This window comes from Sus scrofa, chromosome 2, assembly GCF_054392235.1.
Source record: "Sus scrofa isolate SSC_HxYL_T2T_F1_AM1 chromosome 2, Sscrofa_HxYL_maternal_Yorkshire_Landrace_v2.0, whole genome shotgun sequence".
In the NCBI taxonomy this organism is placed as follows: Eukaryota; Metazoa; Chordata; class Mammalia; order Artiodactyla; family Suidae; genus Sus; species Sus scrofa.
The window spans coordinates 6,669,758-6,687,263 of record NC_139384.1 but is presented as its reverse complement, the minus strand read 5'-3'; the positions used below and the strand labels follow the sequence as shown (position 1 = coordinate 6,687,263).

The window sequence follows — 17,506 nt, the reverse complement described above, 5'->3', positions numbered from 1 at the left end:
AGAGGTAAAAACTGAGGCCCCGGGTACTCGTCCTTTGCCCAAGGTCACACACTTGGAAGTCAGCCGCGTGCGGACGGTGGGACACCTTCCCACTTGACAGCTGAAGACGCAGGTCCTGAGCCTGGCCAGTGGGTGCTGCCCACAGGTAGGGCGCCCGGGCCGGCCCCTGCCTCTGCTTCTTCCTGCTCCGGTTAAGACGCGGTGGCAGCAGGAGCCGGCCTCCCCAGCGCTGAGGCCAGTGGGCTCTGGCCCGGCCCACTGGCACCCTTCAAGTCTCTTCTCCTTTCTGGGTCTCTTTCCCCGGCCTGAGAAACCGGGCCACCACTGAGCACCTCGCCGCGCTGCGGGCAGGAAGGGAGGCGGCCGGGGCAGCGCTGGCAAGGGCGGCACCGGTTGCGGGTGGCCTCCTGCCCCGGCCCGCGCGCGCCTCCACACCTCGTCGGCGCGCGGGCCGGAGGCGCTGCGGTCCAGGCCGCCCCCTCGCGCCCCCACCCCCCGCCACGCGCCGCCCCCACGCGCCCGCCGCGCGAGGCCCCGGAAGCCGGGCCGCCCCGCCCCCCGCGCCCGCCCCCCCCGGAGCCCCGCCCGCCTGGCCTTCCGACGGGGGTGCGGCTCCAGGAAACGGCGCGCTCGCCGCTCTGCGCTCCAGCGACCCGACGCGCCCCAGACGACCCCGCTGACGCAGCCAGACCCCCCGGCGGGCACCGGCGGCGGCGGGGAGAGCGGCCCCCGGCCCGCGCCTCCGATCCGTCCCCACAGACGGGGCGGGCGGCGCCGACGGGAGCCCGGGAGGCCATGGGGACCTGGGCCGGGCCAGCGGTCGCGGGCCGGCGGGAGCCCGGGATCTGAGGAGCGGGCGGCGGGGGCTGTGGGGCCATGACCTCCGTGTGGAAGCGCTTGCAGCGCGTGGGCAAGCGGGCCGCCAAGTTCCAGTTTGTGGCCTGTTACCACGAGCTGGTGGTGGAGTGCACCAAGAAATGGTGAGTGGGAGGGAGGCCTGGGGGACCCCCCAGTCCGCCAGGGGCCCCATCCGCCTCTCGGAGAACCCTGCCCCCAGCCCAGGGGCCAGAGAGGCCCCCGACCCCCAGCCTGGGCCCTGGTGCCCCAGCACTGAGCGGTGCCCTTGCAGCCTCCCGGCTCCCCACTGTTGGGGAGTGTGGGCAGCCTTGGGAGTGGAGGCCTGAGAACCTGTCTGCGCCCACACTTCCCTCAGCCGCGCTCACGGCTGGGGGAAGGGAGGCCTCACGTTTTCGGCCAGAGGGATGGTTCAGGGTGGCGTCCGACAAGGGAGCAAGTTTTGAGGCCTGCGGGTGGAGGGGCCGGGACAGAAAACTCCAGGGACCTTAGACCAGCTCCCCTCTCCCCCTGCCCATTTGTTGAACCAGAGGAACCACCCGCCCCTGGAACCACAGTGGGCGCTGGGAGGCTGGCTCTGTCTCCACAATATCCTTAAAAGGGGAAACTGAGCGCTGGGAAGGATGGGGAGGGAGGAAGGCGGGGAGCAGCTTAAAGGGGCCTGAGGGCCTGGGAGGTTGTGGGTCGGGGAGCAGAGAGCCTGGGGAAGGCCAGGTGGTGGGGTGAGGGGAGATACGCGAGGGGCAGCAGGACCTTCCCGGACTGCCACAGGGCCCAGGGGCATCTCCCATGCCCCCACCCGCAGCTGCCCAGGCCCCTGCGTCACACCCTAAATATACGTGCTTGCTGGTGTCAGCTTCCCTTGGCTGGATTAGGGCACAGCTGTGGGGGCCTCACCCGCGGGGCCAGGCGGGGCTAAATTTAGGCTCCCAAGAGGAAGGACAGGAAGGGACCAGGGGGTCTAAGGGGAGGGGAGGGAGCAGGAGGCCTGAGGTCCCTTGGGCAGCTGTCACATCCCTGGTCTTGACTAGACCCGAGGGTGGTTCATACCATTCGGCAAGGCCCAGAAAGGAGAGAGGCAGGCTGGAATAACACGGCAGAGGGCTGGGATTTGAACTCTGGTCTATGGCTTCTGCCCTGTGCCCCAGCATTCTTGATGAGGCCAGGGGGACCCTGGGCATGGTCCTGGAGAGCCGGCTGAGGGTTTGGGCAGTGTCAGCGTGTCTGAGTCAGAGGGGATGGGCAGAACCTCCTGGGCTTTTTTGCCGGCAGCCCAGGCTAGGAAACTGCCCTGGCTCAGGTCGCAGCTCCCCAGGAGGGTGTGCCCAGCCTGAGTCAGGCTGCCCAGCCAGGCCCCGCCAACCCTCGGCTCCCACTCTCTGCTTCCCCTTTCTGGGAAGCCCCCTGGCTGCCCTTACTCAGACGTCGTCGCCTGCAGTTTGGGGGCCAAGAGGGGCACTTGGCTCCAGGCTGGAGGGCTCTAGGCTCAGCCGTGTGCCCTCCCCTGGCCCCTGACCTCTCTGGGTCTCGCATCCTCAGGGGTTGACAGGAGAGTCATTTATCTCAGCTCAGCCTCCAGAGGGGCAGTGAGCAGGGTGAACCTGAGTGTGCTGGCGTGGGACTGGATACAGGCAAGGAGGGCTCTTGTGTGGCCATTGGCTTGACAATCCCACAACCACCCCCAGCCTCCTAGGCAGCAGCCAGCCCCGCTAACCCAAAGGGACCCTCTCCCTTCCAGGCCCAGCCGCATGTCTGGAACTCGGCCCTGCATACGCGACTCTCTCCCCTTGCTTTGTCTCTGTCTCCCCACGTCTCTTTGCCTCTCTTCTGAGTCTGGCCTTGGCATTGATGTTCAGCTTAGATGTCACCTTCCGGAAGTCTTGCCTGGTGCCCCCTGTGGGAACCAGGAGCCCTGCAGAGCAAAAGGCTGGGCTGGAAGATCCTGGCAGGGTATCTAATGACAAGGTGACCCTATGCCTCTTTGACTACTTTCTAGCCTCTGCCCCCCCACCCGGCCTTACACCTACCCTCATCCCCAGACCCTGGCACCTGCCATCCCCTTTGCCTGGAACCTTCCTTCTCCAGACCTTCCCATAGCCCATTCCCTGCCCTAGAAGGATGGTGCCTCCCCTTTGCTCTGCTCTGCCCCCAGGCTGGGCTGGGGTTCTAGTAGGCACTCTGCAGATATCTGTGAGTGAATGGACTTCTTTTACCACAACCCCCCCTTTCTGTGTCTGAGTCTGTTTCTTGCAGGGGCCTTGTTGGGCTTCTGTCTCCGTCTCTCCCTGTGCCTACTTCCTTTTTGACCCCTGTCAACCCACGAGCCTTTGCCCTTCTGGCCCAAGCCTCACCCTGCCTCGGCAGCCCCACCCTGCTCCCTGTGGCCCCAGATAAGGGACCGTCAGGCCCTTTCTGAGGGGTGGGGGATGTGGGCAAAAGGAAGACTCTGGAAGAGATGGAGAGACTGGGTGGGCCTGACTGAACAGCCCCCTCCCCCCCTCCCCCGACCCTGCCTCCTAGGCAACCAGACAAGCTGGTGGTGGTGTGGACCCGGCGGAACCGACGCATCTGCTCCAAGGTGGGGGAGGATGTCAGCGAGGGTCCAGATCGGGGCTGGGGCCACTGGGCGGGTGAGATGAGTGGGTGAGGGCTGATGGGGGAGTGGAGTCAGGTTCGGGTTCGGATCAGAATCCACAGAAGGAAGAGGAAGATGGGGTCAAGGTTGGAGCTAAAGGCAAGGGGTGAGGGGGGGAATAAAGATTCGGGGGAGGACTCAGACTGCTCCTCGTAGGCCCACAGCTGGCAGCCGGGCATCCAGAACCCGTACCGGGGCACCGTGGTGTGGATGGTACCTGAGAACGTGGACATCTCTGTGACCCTATACAGGGTGAGTCTCCAGCCCTCCCGCCGAGATGGGGACAGTGATGGCAACCCCGGGGCGGCCACAGGAGACCCTTGGTGGGTCATCCTTCCAAATAGCAAAGAACAGGGAGTAAGACCAAGAGGCACCGCAGGGGGCGTACTCCGCGCAAGAGGCCCTGGAGGTCTCCCTGGAGGAGGTGGCATTTACCAGCCCATGAAAGAGAGCTGGGTCAGGAGAAGCTGGGGAGCATACCTGGCAGGGGGCTCAACAAGTGTGAAGGCCCCCCCAGAACACCTCCTGAGCCAGCACAGGCTCTTCTCCCTACCCTGCCCCCGCAGCCGCTCCTCTACTCACCAACGCCCCCTTTTTCCAGGACCCCCACGTGGACCAGTATGAGGCCAAAGAGTGGACGTTTGTTATCGAGAACGTGAGTGGCCAGGGCGGGCAGGGGCTTGGGGTCTCGGGGATTCCGGGGCAGCACTGATACTCCTTCCCCCGGCCCCCAGGAGTCCAAGGGGCAGCGGAAGGTGCTGGCCACTGCTGAGGTGGACCTGGCCCGCCACGCGGGGCCTGTGCCTGCCCAAGTCCCGCTGCGGCTGCGGCTGAAGCCCAAGTCGGTGAAGGTGGTGCAGGCCGAGCTGAGCCTCACTCTCTCGGGGGTGCTGCTGCGGGAAGGCCGAGCCACGTGAGTGCCCAACTGCCCTTCTTGGTCCTAGTGTGTGACCTCTGGCCCCTAGCCCTCACCCCTGACCTCTGACCCCCAGGGACGATGACATGCAGAGCCTTGCAAGCCTCATGAGCATGAAACCTAGTGATGTGGGCAACTTGGATGACTTTGCTGAGAGTGATGAGGAGGAGGCTAATGGTCCAGGGGCCCCAGAGGCGCGAGCTCGTGTCTCCCAGCCAGGTGGGCTCACAGCTGTGGATGGAGATCACCACCCCCCCCGGGAGGGTGGGGGATCGCCCGGGCCAAAATCCAGTTGCTGTGTTGGGGCAGGGCCAGCTTGTGCACGCCCAGTGCCTGGAGCTCCCTATTGCCAGGCCGACCCATCCTGATTGTCCAAAATGGGCCAGTGGGCCCATGGAGGCCTGGGGCCGTAGCCTATAGGATGGGTTCCCAGTGCCTTCCCGCATCTCTGGCCCTCTCCTCACCCCGAGTGTGTGCCTGCCCCGGTCTGTTCCCGCCAGGACACAGCTCCGCCGGAAGCCGAGGGGCTGCAGTCCAGGCTTGCCCCCATCACCATCCAGCCTGGTCCCTCCTTTTTGCTTGTTAAGGCTTTTTCTGTCCTCGTCTGTCCTGTCTTTTCTCTGCGTCCGTGGGCCTGTCTCTACGGACTGTCTCTTCTCCTAGGCCAGGGCGGTGCCCTGAGGTCTCCAGGTAGGCCCAGCATTCTAGCTGGGGGAGAGGGTCGTACCTGCAGGACCCTTCCCTGGGCTGACCCTGCCCCCCCCAAACCCCCACCCCCAGATACCTCTCGGGAGCTGAAGACACTTTGTGAGGAGGAGGAGGAGGGCCGAGTTCAGCCCCAGCAGGCAGGTGAGGCCCAGGCAGGGGTTGTGGGGGGACTGGACTTCCAGACACAGGGCCCGGGGCCTCAGCACCTGCTCCCTTCCTTCCCCTAGCTGCCAGCCCTTCTAGTGTTGAGGATACCAGCCTGGCCCCTGTGAGTGCACCTGCGCCCCCAGCCAGGTCCCCCAGGGGCCAGGGGTCAGAAGCGGCTACTGTAGCAGGGGGCCAGGTGGGGCGCAAGGCCCCAAGGCCCCCCGGAACCCCGCCGGAGATGAGGTGAGTTTTGGAGCCAGCCTACCCCCATCCTGTCTATTCTTGTTTTTTTTCCTTTTCCTTTTTTTTTTTTGACCACACTCGTGGCATGCGGAAATTTCTGGGCCAGGGATCAAACCTGCACTGCAGCAGTAACCAGAGTCACAGCACTGACAATGCTGGATCCTTAACCTGCTGAGCCATCAGGGACCTCCCCCCATCTGCTCTTAAGAAGCTGCGCTCCCCTCGCCAACCCACTCTTCCAGAGTCTCAGCAATCTGAAAGGTTGGGGGGCAGGGGCTGAGCGTGGGGAACAAAATGAGCCCCTGCAATGCACCCTCCTTCTCTCTCTCCAGGTCCTCAAGACATCCAGGCCAGGATGTGGCCCCCACCCCGGCCCCTCGGCTCCGGAAAGGCTCTGATGTCCCCTGGCCCCCAGTCCACCAAGGGGAGAAGGAGGCCCCCAAGGCCTCAGGGACTCCCTCAGCAGGAGTGGATTCTGCTGTGGAGACTCAGGCCTGGGCCAGCCCTCAGGAGGGGACAGAGGCCCAGGGAGCTGAGCTGGGCCCAGGCATTGAGGACAGAGACTCCAGCAACTCTTTGGAAGGGCAGAAACCCAAGGCTGAGGAGGGGGGTCTTGGGGACATGCCAGAAACTAGTGGGGTGGACACTGAGCATGAATCAGGAGTCAGAGAGGTGAGCAGTCCGAGGTCAGAGGTCAGAGCTGGGAAGGGTGAAAAGAGTGTAGAAATTGGTCTGGTGGCTGCTGAGCAGAAGTCAAAGGTGAGACATGTGGACACTAAGGGAGCAGAGGCTACAGGGGTGACATCAGAGGCAAGATTCAAGGCGACTCCTGAGGCTCCTCCACGAGGCTCTCAGGGGAGAACAGCGGTCAGGACCAGGGATGAGGCTCCCCAAGTCCTGGGCCCACCCCCAGCAGAGCCTGCAGGGCCTTCCAGGCACCTCGATGACCTCAAGGGGGCCAGTGCTGCTGCACGCCAGGAGAGAGAGGGTGCAGAGGTGTGGGGCAGAGCCCCTGGTGTTGGGGGGACAGGCCTGGAGGAGGGCCCCTCTGCTGGAGCAGCAAGCGCAGGGCCCCAGGTGAGCAGGTGCCAGGAGGCACCACCAGTAGCTGACCAGGGGGCAATGTCCAGGGGTCTGAGGGTCTGGGAGGTGGAAACTGGGGATTCGAGGGTCCTGGGAACAGAGACAGGGGTGGAAGAGTCAGAATTATTGGGGACCCAGGAGACAGAGGTAGGGGGGTCAGGGTTCCCAGAGGCAGAGACTGAGACAGCACAAGTGGAGATACTAGGGGCCCAGGAGTCGGAGGCTGCTGACGTGGCAGAGTCTGAGGAACTGGGGAACCAGAGAACAGAGGCTGGGGGTTCAGGAGTTTTGGAGACAAAGACTTGGATGTCAGAAACTGAGCTATTAGGGCCCCAGGAGAAATCTGGGGGCTCAGGAGGACTGAAGATAGAAGCTGAGACAGTGGAGTCCGACATATTGGGGGCCCAGGGGACAGAGGTGCGAGGTTCCAGGGTGCCAGAGATAGAAGCTAGGGGTGCAGAGGCAGAGGTACTGGGGACTCAGGAGAAAGAGCTGGGGCATTCAGGGATCTCAGAGATAAAATCTGAGGTAAGAGGGACCCAGGAAACAGAGGTAGGGGGTTCTGAGGTCTTAGGGTTTGAGACTGACACAGCAGGCACTGAGACGTTGGGGACTCAGGAGACAGAGATAGGGGGTTCAGGGGTCCCAGGGATGGAGGCTGAGGCAGCAGAAGGTGAGACATTGGGGCCCCAGGAGATGGTAGCTGGGGGTTCGGGGGCCCCAGGGATAGAGGCTGAGACATTGGGGCCCCAGGAGATGGTAGCTGGGGGTTCGGGGGCCCCAGGGATAGAGGCTGAGACATTGGGGCCCCAGGAGATGGTAGCTGGGGGTTCGGGGGCCCCAGGGATAGAGGCTGAGATATTGGGGCTCCAGGAGATGGTAACTGGGGGTTCGGAAGCCCCAGGGATAGAGGCTGAGGCAGCAGAAGCTGAGGCATTGGGGCCCTGGAAGATGGTAGCTGAGGGTTCAGGGGTCCCAGGAATAGAGGCTGAGACACTGGGGCCCCAGGAGATGGTAGCTGGGGGTTCGGGGGCCCCAGGGATAGAGGCTGAGACATTGGGGCCCCAGGAGATGGTAGCTGGGGGTTCAGGGGTCCCAGGGATAGGACCTGAGATATTGGGGCTCCAGGAGATGGTAGCTGGGGGTTCAGGGGTCCCAGGGGTAGAGGCTGAGACATTGGGGCCCCAGGAGATGGAAGCTGGGGGTTCAGGGGTCCCAGGGATAGAGGCTGAGATATTGGGGCTCCAGGAGATGGTAGCTGGGGGTTTGGAAGCCCCAGGGATAGAGGCTGAGGCAGAAGAAGCTGAGGCATTGGGGCCTTGGAAGATGGTAGCTGGGGGTTCAGAGGTCCCAGGAATAGAGGCTGAGACATTGGGGCCCCAGGAGATGGTAGCTGGGGGTTCGGGGGCCCCAGGGATAGAGGCTGAGGCAGAAGGGGCTCAGGAGACAGAAGTGGGAGATTCAGGGTTCTCAGGGCCAGGACTTGGAATGGCAGAGGCTGAGGGCCTGGGGACTCAACAGACAGAAACTGCAGTTTTAGAGGCTGAGAAGGCAAAAGCTAGGACTTCTGGGGTCCAGGAGGCAGAGTCGGGACTCTGGGGGACCCTCAAATATGAGGGTTTAAGGGTCCCAGTCATAAAGCATAAAGTTTTAGGGTCCCAGAGAGCAGAGGGAGAGACTACATTTTTGAGGGGCCAGGAAGCAGAGGGTGGGTTTTGGGGGGTTTCAGAGGCCATGCCTGAGGTTTGGGGGGCCAAGGAGGCAGAGAGGGAGGTTCCAGGGGTTTCAGAGAACCAATCTGGTATTTTTGAGGCCCAGGAAGCAGAGGCTGGGGTCTCAGGAACCGAGAAGGGAAAAGAAGCTGAGGGAAACCTCCCAGAGGCCAGCCTGATTGAGGTGCAGGTGGCCAGTGGGGCAGGGGCTGGGGTGCCCAGCCCCTCGGGGGCCTCTTCCCCAGAGGAACCTGAAGAGGACAGGAGGCTGCCGGGCAGCCAGGTAGGGATGGGGGCCGCCGAGGGCCCAGTCTGTTGCTTCCCACTAACCTGGGCTGAGCGAACGGCGGCTCTGCATGGACCCACCTGGCCGGCTGGGGTGGGACGGGACAGGGGCTCAGCTTCAAGGAGCCCCTCACCCCCTCCTCTCTCAGGATGCCCTGGCTCCCCGACCCTGTCTTCCCTGGGCTGCATGGAGGGGGACACCCTTAAAGCTGATTTTCTGGAGATGTGGCTGCTGGTGACCTCTGATCTTGCCCGGGTGGGGAGGGGACTGACCTTCTAAGTGACCTTGATAGCTAACCCTGGAGCTGGAAACCCTTTTGCCTGACCTTCAGGTCCTGGTTAGTGGTCTGTAATGACTCCGGCAAACCCAGAGCTGGAGGTGTTTGTGCCTAAGGGGCAGAGGCCACAGATCTCATGTCCACATTCCCTAAGCTCATCCCTGTGTCCCCAGGCACCACCTGCCCAGGTCAGCTTCAGCCAGTCCCTGCTGGAGTGGTGCCAGGAAGTCACTGCCGGCTACCGTGGTGTTCGAATCACCAACTTCACTACATCCTGGCGCAATGGCTTGGCCTTCTGCGCCATCCTGCACCGATTCTACCCAGACAAGATGTGAGCTGCCAGAGGGGGTGGGAATGGGGGGGGGTGGCTACCAAGAGGGAAGGCCTGTGTGGATCCAGCCTCTGACCTGTGCTCTCTCTGCAGCGACTTTGCCTCCCTTGATCCACTAAACGTGAAACAGAACAACAAGCAGGTGAGATGGAGGGAGCGGTACCTGGAGGGAAAGGAGGCCTAGAGTCAGGCCTGAGTGGAAGATTTCAGGTCGTGGGTCTGTGTGTCAGAGAGGAATCTGTGGGCTTCAGAGCCCCAGCTGTGGCTTTTGGGAGTTCTGCCACTCATTACCCTTTGGGTCTTTAAATCGCTTTAGCATTTTTTAAAAAGCATATTTCCACCAGATGGTTTTTCCAGTTGCTGGGTAACACGCGAGGGAGGGCCCTGTTGCTAGATTTCCCCCAACACGAGGGTGAAGGCGCTGTTGGCAAACCCTGGCACGCCAGTCGCGGGGACCTCCTCCTCGGTGGTCCCGGGCGAGGCGGGGCTGTGGCGTCGCTGGGTAACGCCCGCCGCCGCCGCCGCCGCTGAGCCGAACGCACCGTTCCTAGGCCTTCGATGGCTTCGCGGCCCTCGGCGTGTCGCGGCTGCTGGAGCCCGCGGACATGGTGCTGCTGGCGGTGCCGGACAAGCTCATCGTCATGACGTACCTGTGCCAGATCCGCGCCTTCTGCACGGGGCAGGAGCTGCAGCTGGTGCAGCTGGAGGGCGGCGGGGGCGCCGGCACCTACCGCGTGGCCAGCGCCCAGCCGAGCCCGCCCGACGAGCTGGACGCGGGCGACCTGGCGCAGCGGCTGCGCGAGCACCGGACCGAGGCGCCCCAGGAGCTCCAGGAGGCCGCGACCCGCGCGGACCGGGCGGCCCCGGAGGCGGCCTCCAAGGACCGTGGGGCCGAGGCCGCCCAGGAGGCGCGCTCCGCGGAGGCCCCCGCCGACGGCCCGGGAGCCCGGGCGTCCGAGCCCCCGGCAGAAGGGCTGGTGAACGGAGTCGGGGCGCCGGGCGCCGCGGGCGGCGTCAGGCTGCGGCGGTCGTCGGTCAACGCGGAGGCCGGGCCGGTGCCTCCGCCCCGCGCGCACGGCTCCTTCTCCCACGTGCGCGACGCTGACCTGCTGAAGAAGAGGCGCTCGCGGCTGCGGAACAGCAGCTCCTTCTCGGTGGACGAGACGGACTCGGGAGCAGCAGGAGCGGCCGGAGCGGCCGGAGCGGCAGCGGTGAGTGCCCTCCACTGCGTAGGGGTCAGGGGAGCCGGCGGAGCAGGGGCAGGTCCCCAGGCATCACCCCCGCGCCAGGGCTGGTTTCGGTTTCGGTGCTCCTCCTCAGGGGCGCCGGTGTGCCCAGACCCACCAGCACCAGGGATCGAACCTGCGCCAATGCAATGACCCAAAGCCGCTGCAGTGACAGCGCTGCTGGGTCCTTACTTAACCTGCTGCGCCACAGGAGATTCTTTTAGGGCTTTTTAACACTTGATACCCAGTTAGGGGAATCACAGGCTGGAATAGGAAGTTCCCAGAAGGCACTGTGTAGACAGTCTTGGAGGCAGGGCTCTTTTGCACTGTAGAGCGGGTTGGGGCATTTCTTTCCCTGCAGGTGGCCCAGATGCCACCACTTCCCTGTAAGCTGGGAGCAGGGTTTCTATACTCCAGGGAGCTCTCTAGGATCTCCCATCCCCCAAGAGTCTCTGACTTGGATCTTTAACTCCAGATGCTGGAGACCAGTTTCCTCTCTTCCCTGATAATGGAAAGTTGGAGATGGGAAACCATGCTGGGTGCCCATGTACCCCTGTCCCTTGCAGGTGTCAGGTCAGTCTCCTAGGTGTCTCATGGTTACTGCACCGAAGGGGAGATGGTCCCAGAATGGGCAGGGATTTACTCAAGGCCTCGCAGCCACTGAAGTCCAGCCATGGGCTTTCCAGCTGCACCGTCCTAGACAGCAGGCAGTCTGTTAGGCTGCTCCAGGCCTTCAGCAGCTCTGGGATGGCCCTGAGTTCTAAGGAAAGGAAGGAATAAACTGGTAAAGGCTTTTGGAGGAAGCAGCCATTTGCTCCGGGCCAATAAGACGGGCAGCTTTTCCCAGGTGAAGAATCAGAGCGGGTGGTTCTCAAGAGGGGGGCCTCACAAGCAAAACCGTGGCAGCAGGACAGCTCAGGCCTCCGTTAGGGAGACCGTCATCTCCGTTAGAGAGACCCTTAGGTGAGCCCGTCATCTCCCTTAAGGGCCGCAGGCGGTGGTGAGGCTGGCCTGGCGAGCAGGAGCCTGCAGTGCAGGGTTGGAGGCACAGCCCTAAGCCCATGAGTGAGGAGGCCATCGGAGGCACCCACAGAGGCCGTGATAGACAGCTGTCCTCAACCTGTCTTTTGGCCTTCAGCCAAAGCCCCCTTAATGTGTGTCAAGAGCTCTTTACAGTTTAAAAGGGGAGGTTCTGTCCTTCTGGGCCCAGGTCCCAGCATCTGGTCCTTCCAAGCCTGGCCCTTCCTCCAGCCGTTGTCCCACAGAAGCTATTTGACGCGTGGGGCTGGAGGGGGCTCCCCTTCACCCCCCGTCCCCCATCCTTAGGTGAGCCGTGGGAGGAGGCAGGGGCCGCCCCTGGCTGTGGGGGCTCCCACAGTCCTGGCTAGAATGACGTCGGCATCTGGAAGCCGGCGAGAGGCTGAAGCAATGCCATGAGAAGGCAGGGTGCCTCTGGTGCAGCTCAGCAGGGCTTCCTGGAGGAGCGGCCCGCGTGAGGGGGTAGAAAGGGGAATTTGGCGCAGACACGAGGAGGCGTTGGAATTCCCGTCGGGGCTGGTGTAAGTAAGCTTAGTTGCTGCTGAGTTTCGGGTTTCTCCACTCTCCTGCCTCTGCCACCATGTTGAGCAATCACTGTGTGCCTGCCCTGCCCCCCCCCACAACCCCTCACCAACTTGTTCAGTGCCCCTTCTAGGGAGCGGTTACCCCATTTTGCACATGGGAGGGTTGAGGCTAAGGGAGATGAGGAAAGAGATAAAGGGAGTTGATTGAGTTGATAGAGGAACCCTGGTTCTGAGACGGAACTCTTTTTTTTTCCTTTTTAAAAAATCTTTTTAGGGCTGCACCTGTGGCATATGGAGCTTCCCAGGCCAGGGGGTCAAATTGGAGCTGCAGCTGCTGGCCTACACCACAGCCACAGCACCACGGGGTCCGAGCGGCATCTGCAACTTACACCACAGCTCATGGCAATGCTGGATCCTTAACCCACTGAGCAAGGCCGGGGATCGAACCTGCGTCCTCGTGGATGCTAGTCACATTCGTCTTGAGAGTGAACTCAGGACCCTCTACTGGGCCCAGGACTATTAACTGGCTGCGTGACCCCAGACAAGCCACTTGCTCTCTGTACTCTTTTCCTGAGGAGGAGAAGCAAAGACATGAAAGTTTGTCAAGTGGCATTGAGACACCCCTGCAGGGCGCTATCAAAAAAGGAACTGGGAGTTCCTGTTGTGGCTCAGTGGTGATGAACCCGGCTAGTATCCGTGAGGGTGTGGGTTTGATCCCCGGCCTCCCTCAGTGGGTTAAGGATCCAGCGTTGCTGTGGCTGTGGCGGAGGCTGGCATCTACAGCTCCGAATTGACCCCTAGCCTGGGAACTTCCAGATGCCGCAAGTGCAGCCCTGAAAAAGACAAAAGCGGGGGTGACTGTGTTTTTCCCCAGATGCCTTCTGGAGCCCGGCAACCCCCAGATTACCCAGGCCTGGGATTCCTCCCCATCATACATACAAGGGCACAGACAGGCCCAGTGGCCGTGACTGGCCCAGAGGCAAATAGCAAATTGGTGGCCTAGCTTGGGAAGTCACCTTTGGATTAGACAGGCCTAGGCCAGGTCCTGTGTGAATGTCACCTGTGGGCCTCTGTCTCCTCGTCTGTAAAGCAGGGACAGTGTTCTTGGGAGAGCCGATGAGTCAGTTCGTGCACAGCGCCCACACACGAACAAATGCTTAAGGCGTCTTAGCCACGACTTTGAACCAGAGCGTGTCCTCTGGACCCCAGCCTGTGTGCAGCCGCTGCCTCTGCTGGGGGATGCGTGGATGACCAACAGCCGTGACAGTCTGGGGGTAGGGCTGGAGCTGGGACGCGAGAGGCCCTGGGGGCCACGGTGGGCGAGGATCTGCCCAGCCTGGGAATTGGGGAGGCTTCAGGAGGCATGAAAGCCAGAGACGGAGGAAGAAAGCCGTGTGAAGGGGCCTCTGGAGGAGGCGGGGCAGAGCTGGGTCACAAAGGTCGCGCTGGTGTCCAGCAGCCCAAGATAGAGGCCAAGGAAACAGGCTGAGGAAACAGTTTGGAGAAGTGAAAGTCCCATCACTGTGGCCAGAGGGTGGCATCTGGGTGGGGTTCCGGGCAGTGGGAGTTGAGGCTGGAGCTGCCAGCAGGCCTTGGCCATGAGGCTGGAGCTGCCAGCAGGCCTTGGCCATGAGGCTGGGGGCCTCATGGCCGGGTGTGGGAGACTGACTCTGTTTAGAAAGCCTTCTCGGTTGTGGCTGGAGGGTAAAGTCGGCAGGCAGGGAAAGAGGGGGTGACTAGTGAAGAGGCTGCCACTGGCCCAGGCCAGAGTGGCTGTCACCCGAGGCAGGGATGTCCAGGGCTGCCTCTTGGCGAGGTACACCGTGGGGTGGACAGTGGGGGGGGCTCAAAGCTTTCTCCCCACCTCATGACCTAGAAAGGTGGCCAGAGCAGTAGCCACCAAAGGGGCTCGGCTATCAGCTGAGATCCAAGTTGGGGGCCTCCAGGGCTGATAGCCCCTGCGGGTTGCCAGGGGCAGGGCACATGAGAGGCTGTAATGGATGGGTCCAGCCGCCTGTGCGGTTCTGAGTGTTATGTGAAAAGCACAGCGTTCTCTAGGTGTGGGATTGATAAGGTGGGACAGTGTCCCATTTTGGCCAGGACATGGAGGCACTGCCTCGTCACGGCCACATCCAGGTCAGCTCCCTGGCCTGTGGGAGTACCTTGGGAGAGGGGGCGGGAGGAGGAAGGAAAGGTCCCAGCCTTTCACCCCAGACTCTCACAAAGGCCCCGTGAGGCCCCAGGAATGAGGACTGCGAGGCTCAACGAGTGGGAGTGGACCAGCCCAGGACCACAGCGCCAGGAGCCGCGGAGGCCAGAGCCTTGCAGGCCTTGCGGGAGGAGGCGCTTTGCCCAGGGGGTAGGGGTGAAGTTCTGAGCACCCGGGCTGGAGCAGCCGCTGGGGCTGCAGGCAGGGCCTGGAACTGAGGCCCCTTCCTCCCACGTGAGTGAGGCTCTGGCTGGCCCCAGGGTAGACCTTGGGGAGCCCCTCCAAGCCCTCACTGGCCTCTTCCTCCGCAGGAAGGTGTGAGCCCTGACCCCAGCCCTGCCCCTGGCCCTGCCCCCGCCACAGCCCCACAGCAGCCCCCTGGTGAGTAGTTTCGAAGGGGTGGTGACTGTCACAGATCCTGAGCTGGGGACCTTCCAGGCGGGCGCAGGTGTCGGCTGAGCACCTTAGCCTGGTCTCTGTCTGCAGGTGGGACTCCCGCTGCGGAGGAACCACCCCCAAGCCCGGGGGAGGAGGCTGGGCTGGTAAGGAGGGCTGAGGTGGGAGGAGCCACTGGGTGGGTGGGCCTCCTAGATGGGGCCTGGGCTGAGCCCACCCTGTCCTCTGCCCCCCCTCCTTCCACCCAGCAACGTTTCCAGGACACAAGCCAGTACGTGTGCGCAGAGCTGCAGGCCCTGGAACAGGAACAGAGGCAGATAGATGGACGGGCGGCCGAGGTGGAGACGCAGCTGAGGAGCCTCATGGAGTCAGGTGGGGCCAAGGTCGGGACTCCACGCCGCGACACACGCCCCCAGACCTGGCCCACCCTGCAGCGCTTTCTGGGCCTGAGAGGAGTTGGGAGGAGACAAGGCTGGGGCAATGACCCCCATTTACAGCCAGGCACACTGAGTCCCTGAGCGGGGGAAGCAGCCTGCTGGAGGCCCACAGCTCTGGCTTCTGGGATGTTGCAAGGGAACAAGCCCCCTCCCCCCATCCCCAGCTGCCCTGCTCCAGACGGTGGCAGGCCTGGCGACTGTCCTGGCCCAATTCAGGTGCCAACCGGCTGCAGGAGGAGGTGCTGATCCAGGAGTGGTTCACACTGGTCAACAAGAAGAACGCGCTCATCCGGAGGCAGGACCAGCTGCAGCTGCTGTGAGTGCTGCTCCCTCCGGGTTCAGGCCCCACCCCTGCCCACCCAGGGCCGGCAGAGCAGATGGAATCTTAACTGCTTTGACTGGAACTGTTTACTGCTTCCTTCTTCTACAAAGTATTTGGTTTGGTTTTGGGGGCTTTTTTTTTTTTTTTTAAAGAAATTGCTCAACCATCTTATTTTTTTGTTTCCCTAATCTCCTGTAAAAAATACATACTTCTTAAATTGGTACTATTTTTATGAAGGAGACAACCAAGGCCCAAAGAAAAATGTGCCAGGTCATCGCTGAGTGCCCCAGTGTGACCCCTCTCCTTTAGAGTAAGGGACGCTGAGGCCTGGGGACAGCAGAGTTGGTTTCCCAAGTGAGGTCAATTCAAAAAACAATTTTTTTTTTTTGTCTTTTTAGGGCCACGCCCGCACCATATGGAGGTTCCCAGGCAAGGGGTTGAATCAGAGCTGCAGCAGCCGGCCTACACCGCAGCCACAGCAACGCCAGATCTGAGCCACGTCTGCGATGTATATACCACAGCTCACGGCAATGCCGGATCCTGAACCCACCCACTGAGCGAGGCCAGGGATCGAACCCTCATCCTTATGGATCTTAGTCGGGTTTGTTAACCGCTGAGCCAAGAAGGGAGCTCCCTCAAGAGCAGTTCTGAGCCATCGCTGCCTTTATAGTCCTGCACGGCAGAGGTGCTTTTGCTTTCCATTTGCGTTTTGGATCATTTTTTGCAGAATAATTTTAGTCTAATACTTGCTGTTTATGAGCAATATCCATCCAAGAAATCCTTCTGAGTTTCTTATTTTTTAAAAAGGGGGTGGGCCACGGGGAGGAGGCAATATATACACCCCGCGGGTGGGGAAGAGTTGAAGCAGATGATTCCCAGCTGGAACTGCTGTGTAGCTGTGCCCTCAGTCCAGGCCCCTGTGGGAACTGGCCGTGAGGTGGGCTGGGGCCCGGGGAGTGGAGTGGTCAGACCCCTGGGCACTCCCTCCCCTTCCTCTTTCCCTGACCTGGCACCCCACCCCCCAGCATCGAAGAGCAGGACTTAGAGCGGAGGTTCGAGCTGCTGAGCCGGGAGCTACGGGCCATGCTGGCCATTGAAGGTGCGTGTTGGGCCGCAGGGACTGGGGACCAGGACGGGGCGGGGGCTGGAGTCCCCTGACCCTCAGCCTCCTCTGCCCCCAGACTGGCTGAAAACGGCCGCGCAGCAGCACCGGGAGCAGCTCCTGCTGGAGGAGCTGGTGTCGCTGGTGAACCAGCGCGACGAGCTGGTCCGAAACCTGGACCAGAAGGAGCGGATGTGAGTGGGGCCGGGGTGCGCTGGGAGCTGGGAGCGCTGCACGCGGAGACCCGCTCGGTCTGGACCTCGGGGGCGCCGACGCTCGGCCTGACTTGACCCGGTTCCTTCGCAGCGCCCTGGAGGAGGACGAGCGCCTGGAACGCGGCCTGGAGCAGCGGCGTCGCAAGCTGAGCCGGCAGCTGAGCCGGCGCGAACGCTGCGTACTGAGCTGAGGCCGCGCGGACCCACCCGTCCTCGCCCCTCCGGGCCCGTCCGGACCGCAGCGCCCGTCGGCCCGCGGCCGCGCCGGGTCGCCGCCTCGGGCCTGCGCGCGCGAGGACCGGACCCGCCGATGCTGCGCGCGGCCGGTAGGGGCCGCCGTCACCCTTTGCCGGGAGGGGAAGCGCGGCCCTTCCGGCCCCGACGGACGCGAGCGGCGGGGCGTCCGCGCCGTCCGGGCCGTATTTATTCGACCGCGTGAGTGTGTGTGCGTGTGTTCGCGGTGGGCTGGGGGGGGCCGGGCGCGCGCCCCAGAGGCCCTTTCCGAGGGCCGGGTCCGGCCGGCCACCCCCGTGGGAGAGGGATGGCTCGCGAACTGCCACGCCCCGCTCTCGCTTCTGGTTCCTCGCGAGCAATAAAGTTAGAAAAGGCCAAGCCAGCGCCTCGGAGCTTTCCTAGGACGACTGAGGCTTTCAATAGACGGAAGGGGTGGGGCATCGGCTCATATGTTGTCTGTGACTCCAAGGGGGATGTGCAGGGTTTCCAACTCCGATGCCAGCGGAGGCCGGACCTCGGCCTTCAAAGGATGATGGGGTTTGGGCTGCTGACCGCTGTAAGGAAGTCTCATTTCAGAAGAAAAAAAAAAAAAAAAAGAGGAAAACATAGT

General features: G+C 62.6%; 1 protein-coding gene across 12 annotated transcripts; it reads left to right on the top strand.

Annotated features, from left to right (window-relative positions):
* The first annotated feature begins 618 nt into the window (after positions 1-618).
* EHBP1L1 (EH domain binding protein 1 like 1) lies at positions 619-17,504 on the top strand. 12 transcript variants are annotated; one of them, XM_021082840.2, is made up of 21 exons: positions 864-980; positions 3,376-3,433; positions 3,647-3,742; positions 4,092-4,145; positions 4,225-4,403; positions 4,483-4,625; positions 5,070-5,096; positions 5,187-5,255; positions 5,342-5,504; positions 5,837-6,581; positions 8,406-8,582; positions 9,036-9,193; positions 9,287-9,335; positions 9,745-10,404; positions 14,502-14,571; positions 14,677-14,732; positions 14,835-14,958; positions 15,240-15,339; positions 16,371-16,444; positions 16,527-16,641; positions 16,754-17,504. In XM_021082840.2, exons 1-21 carry the CDS (start codon positions 877-879, stop codon positions 16,851-16,853), a joined length of 3,321 nt encoding a protein of 1,106 aa, XP_020938499.2. In that variant the 5' UTR covers positions 864-876; the 3' UTR covers positions 16,854-17,504. The 12 variants fall into 12 exon arrangements, with proteins under 12 accessions (XP_020938500.2, XP_020938499.2, XP_020938498.2 ...); XM_021082839.2 differs by having other exon boundaries at positions 8,400-8,582; XM_021082841.2 differs by lacking the exon at positions 5,070-5,096 and having other exon boundaries at positions 619-980; positions 8,400-8,582.
* The last annotated feature ends 2 nt before the right edge of the window (positions 17,505-17,506 follow it).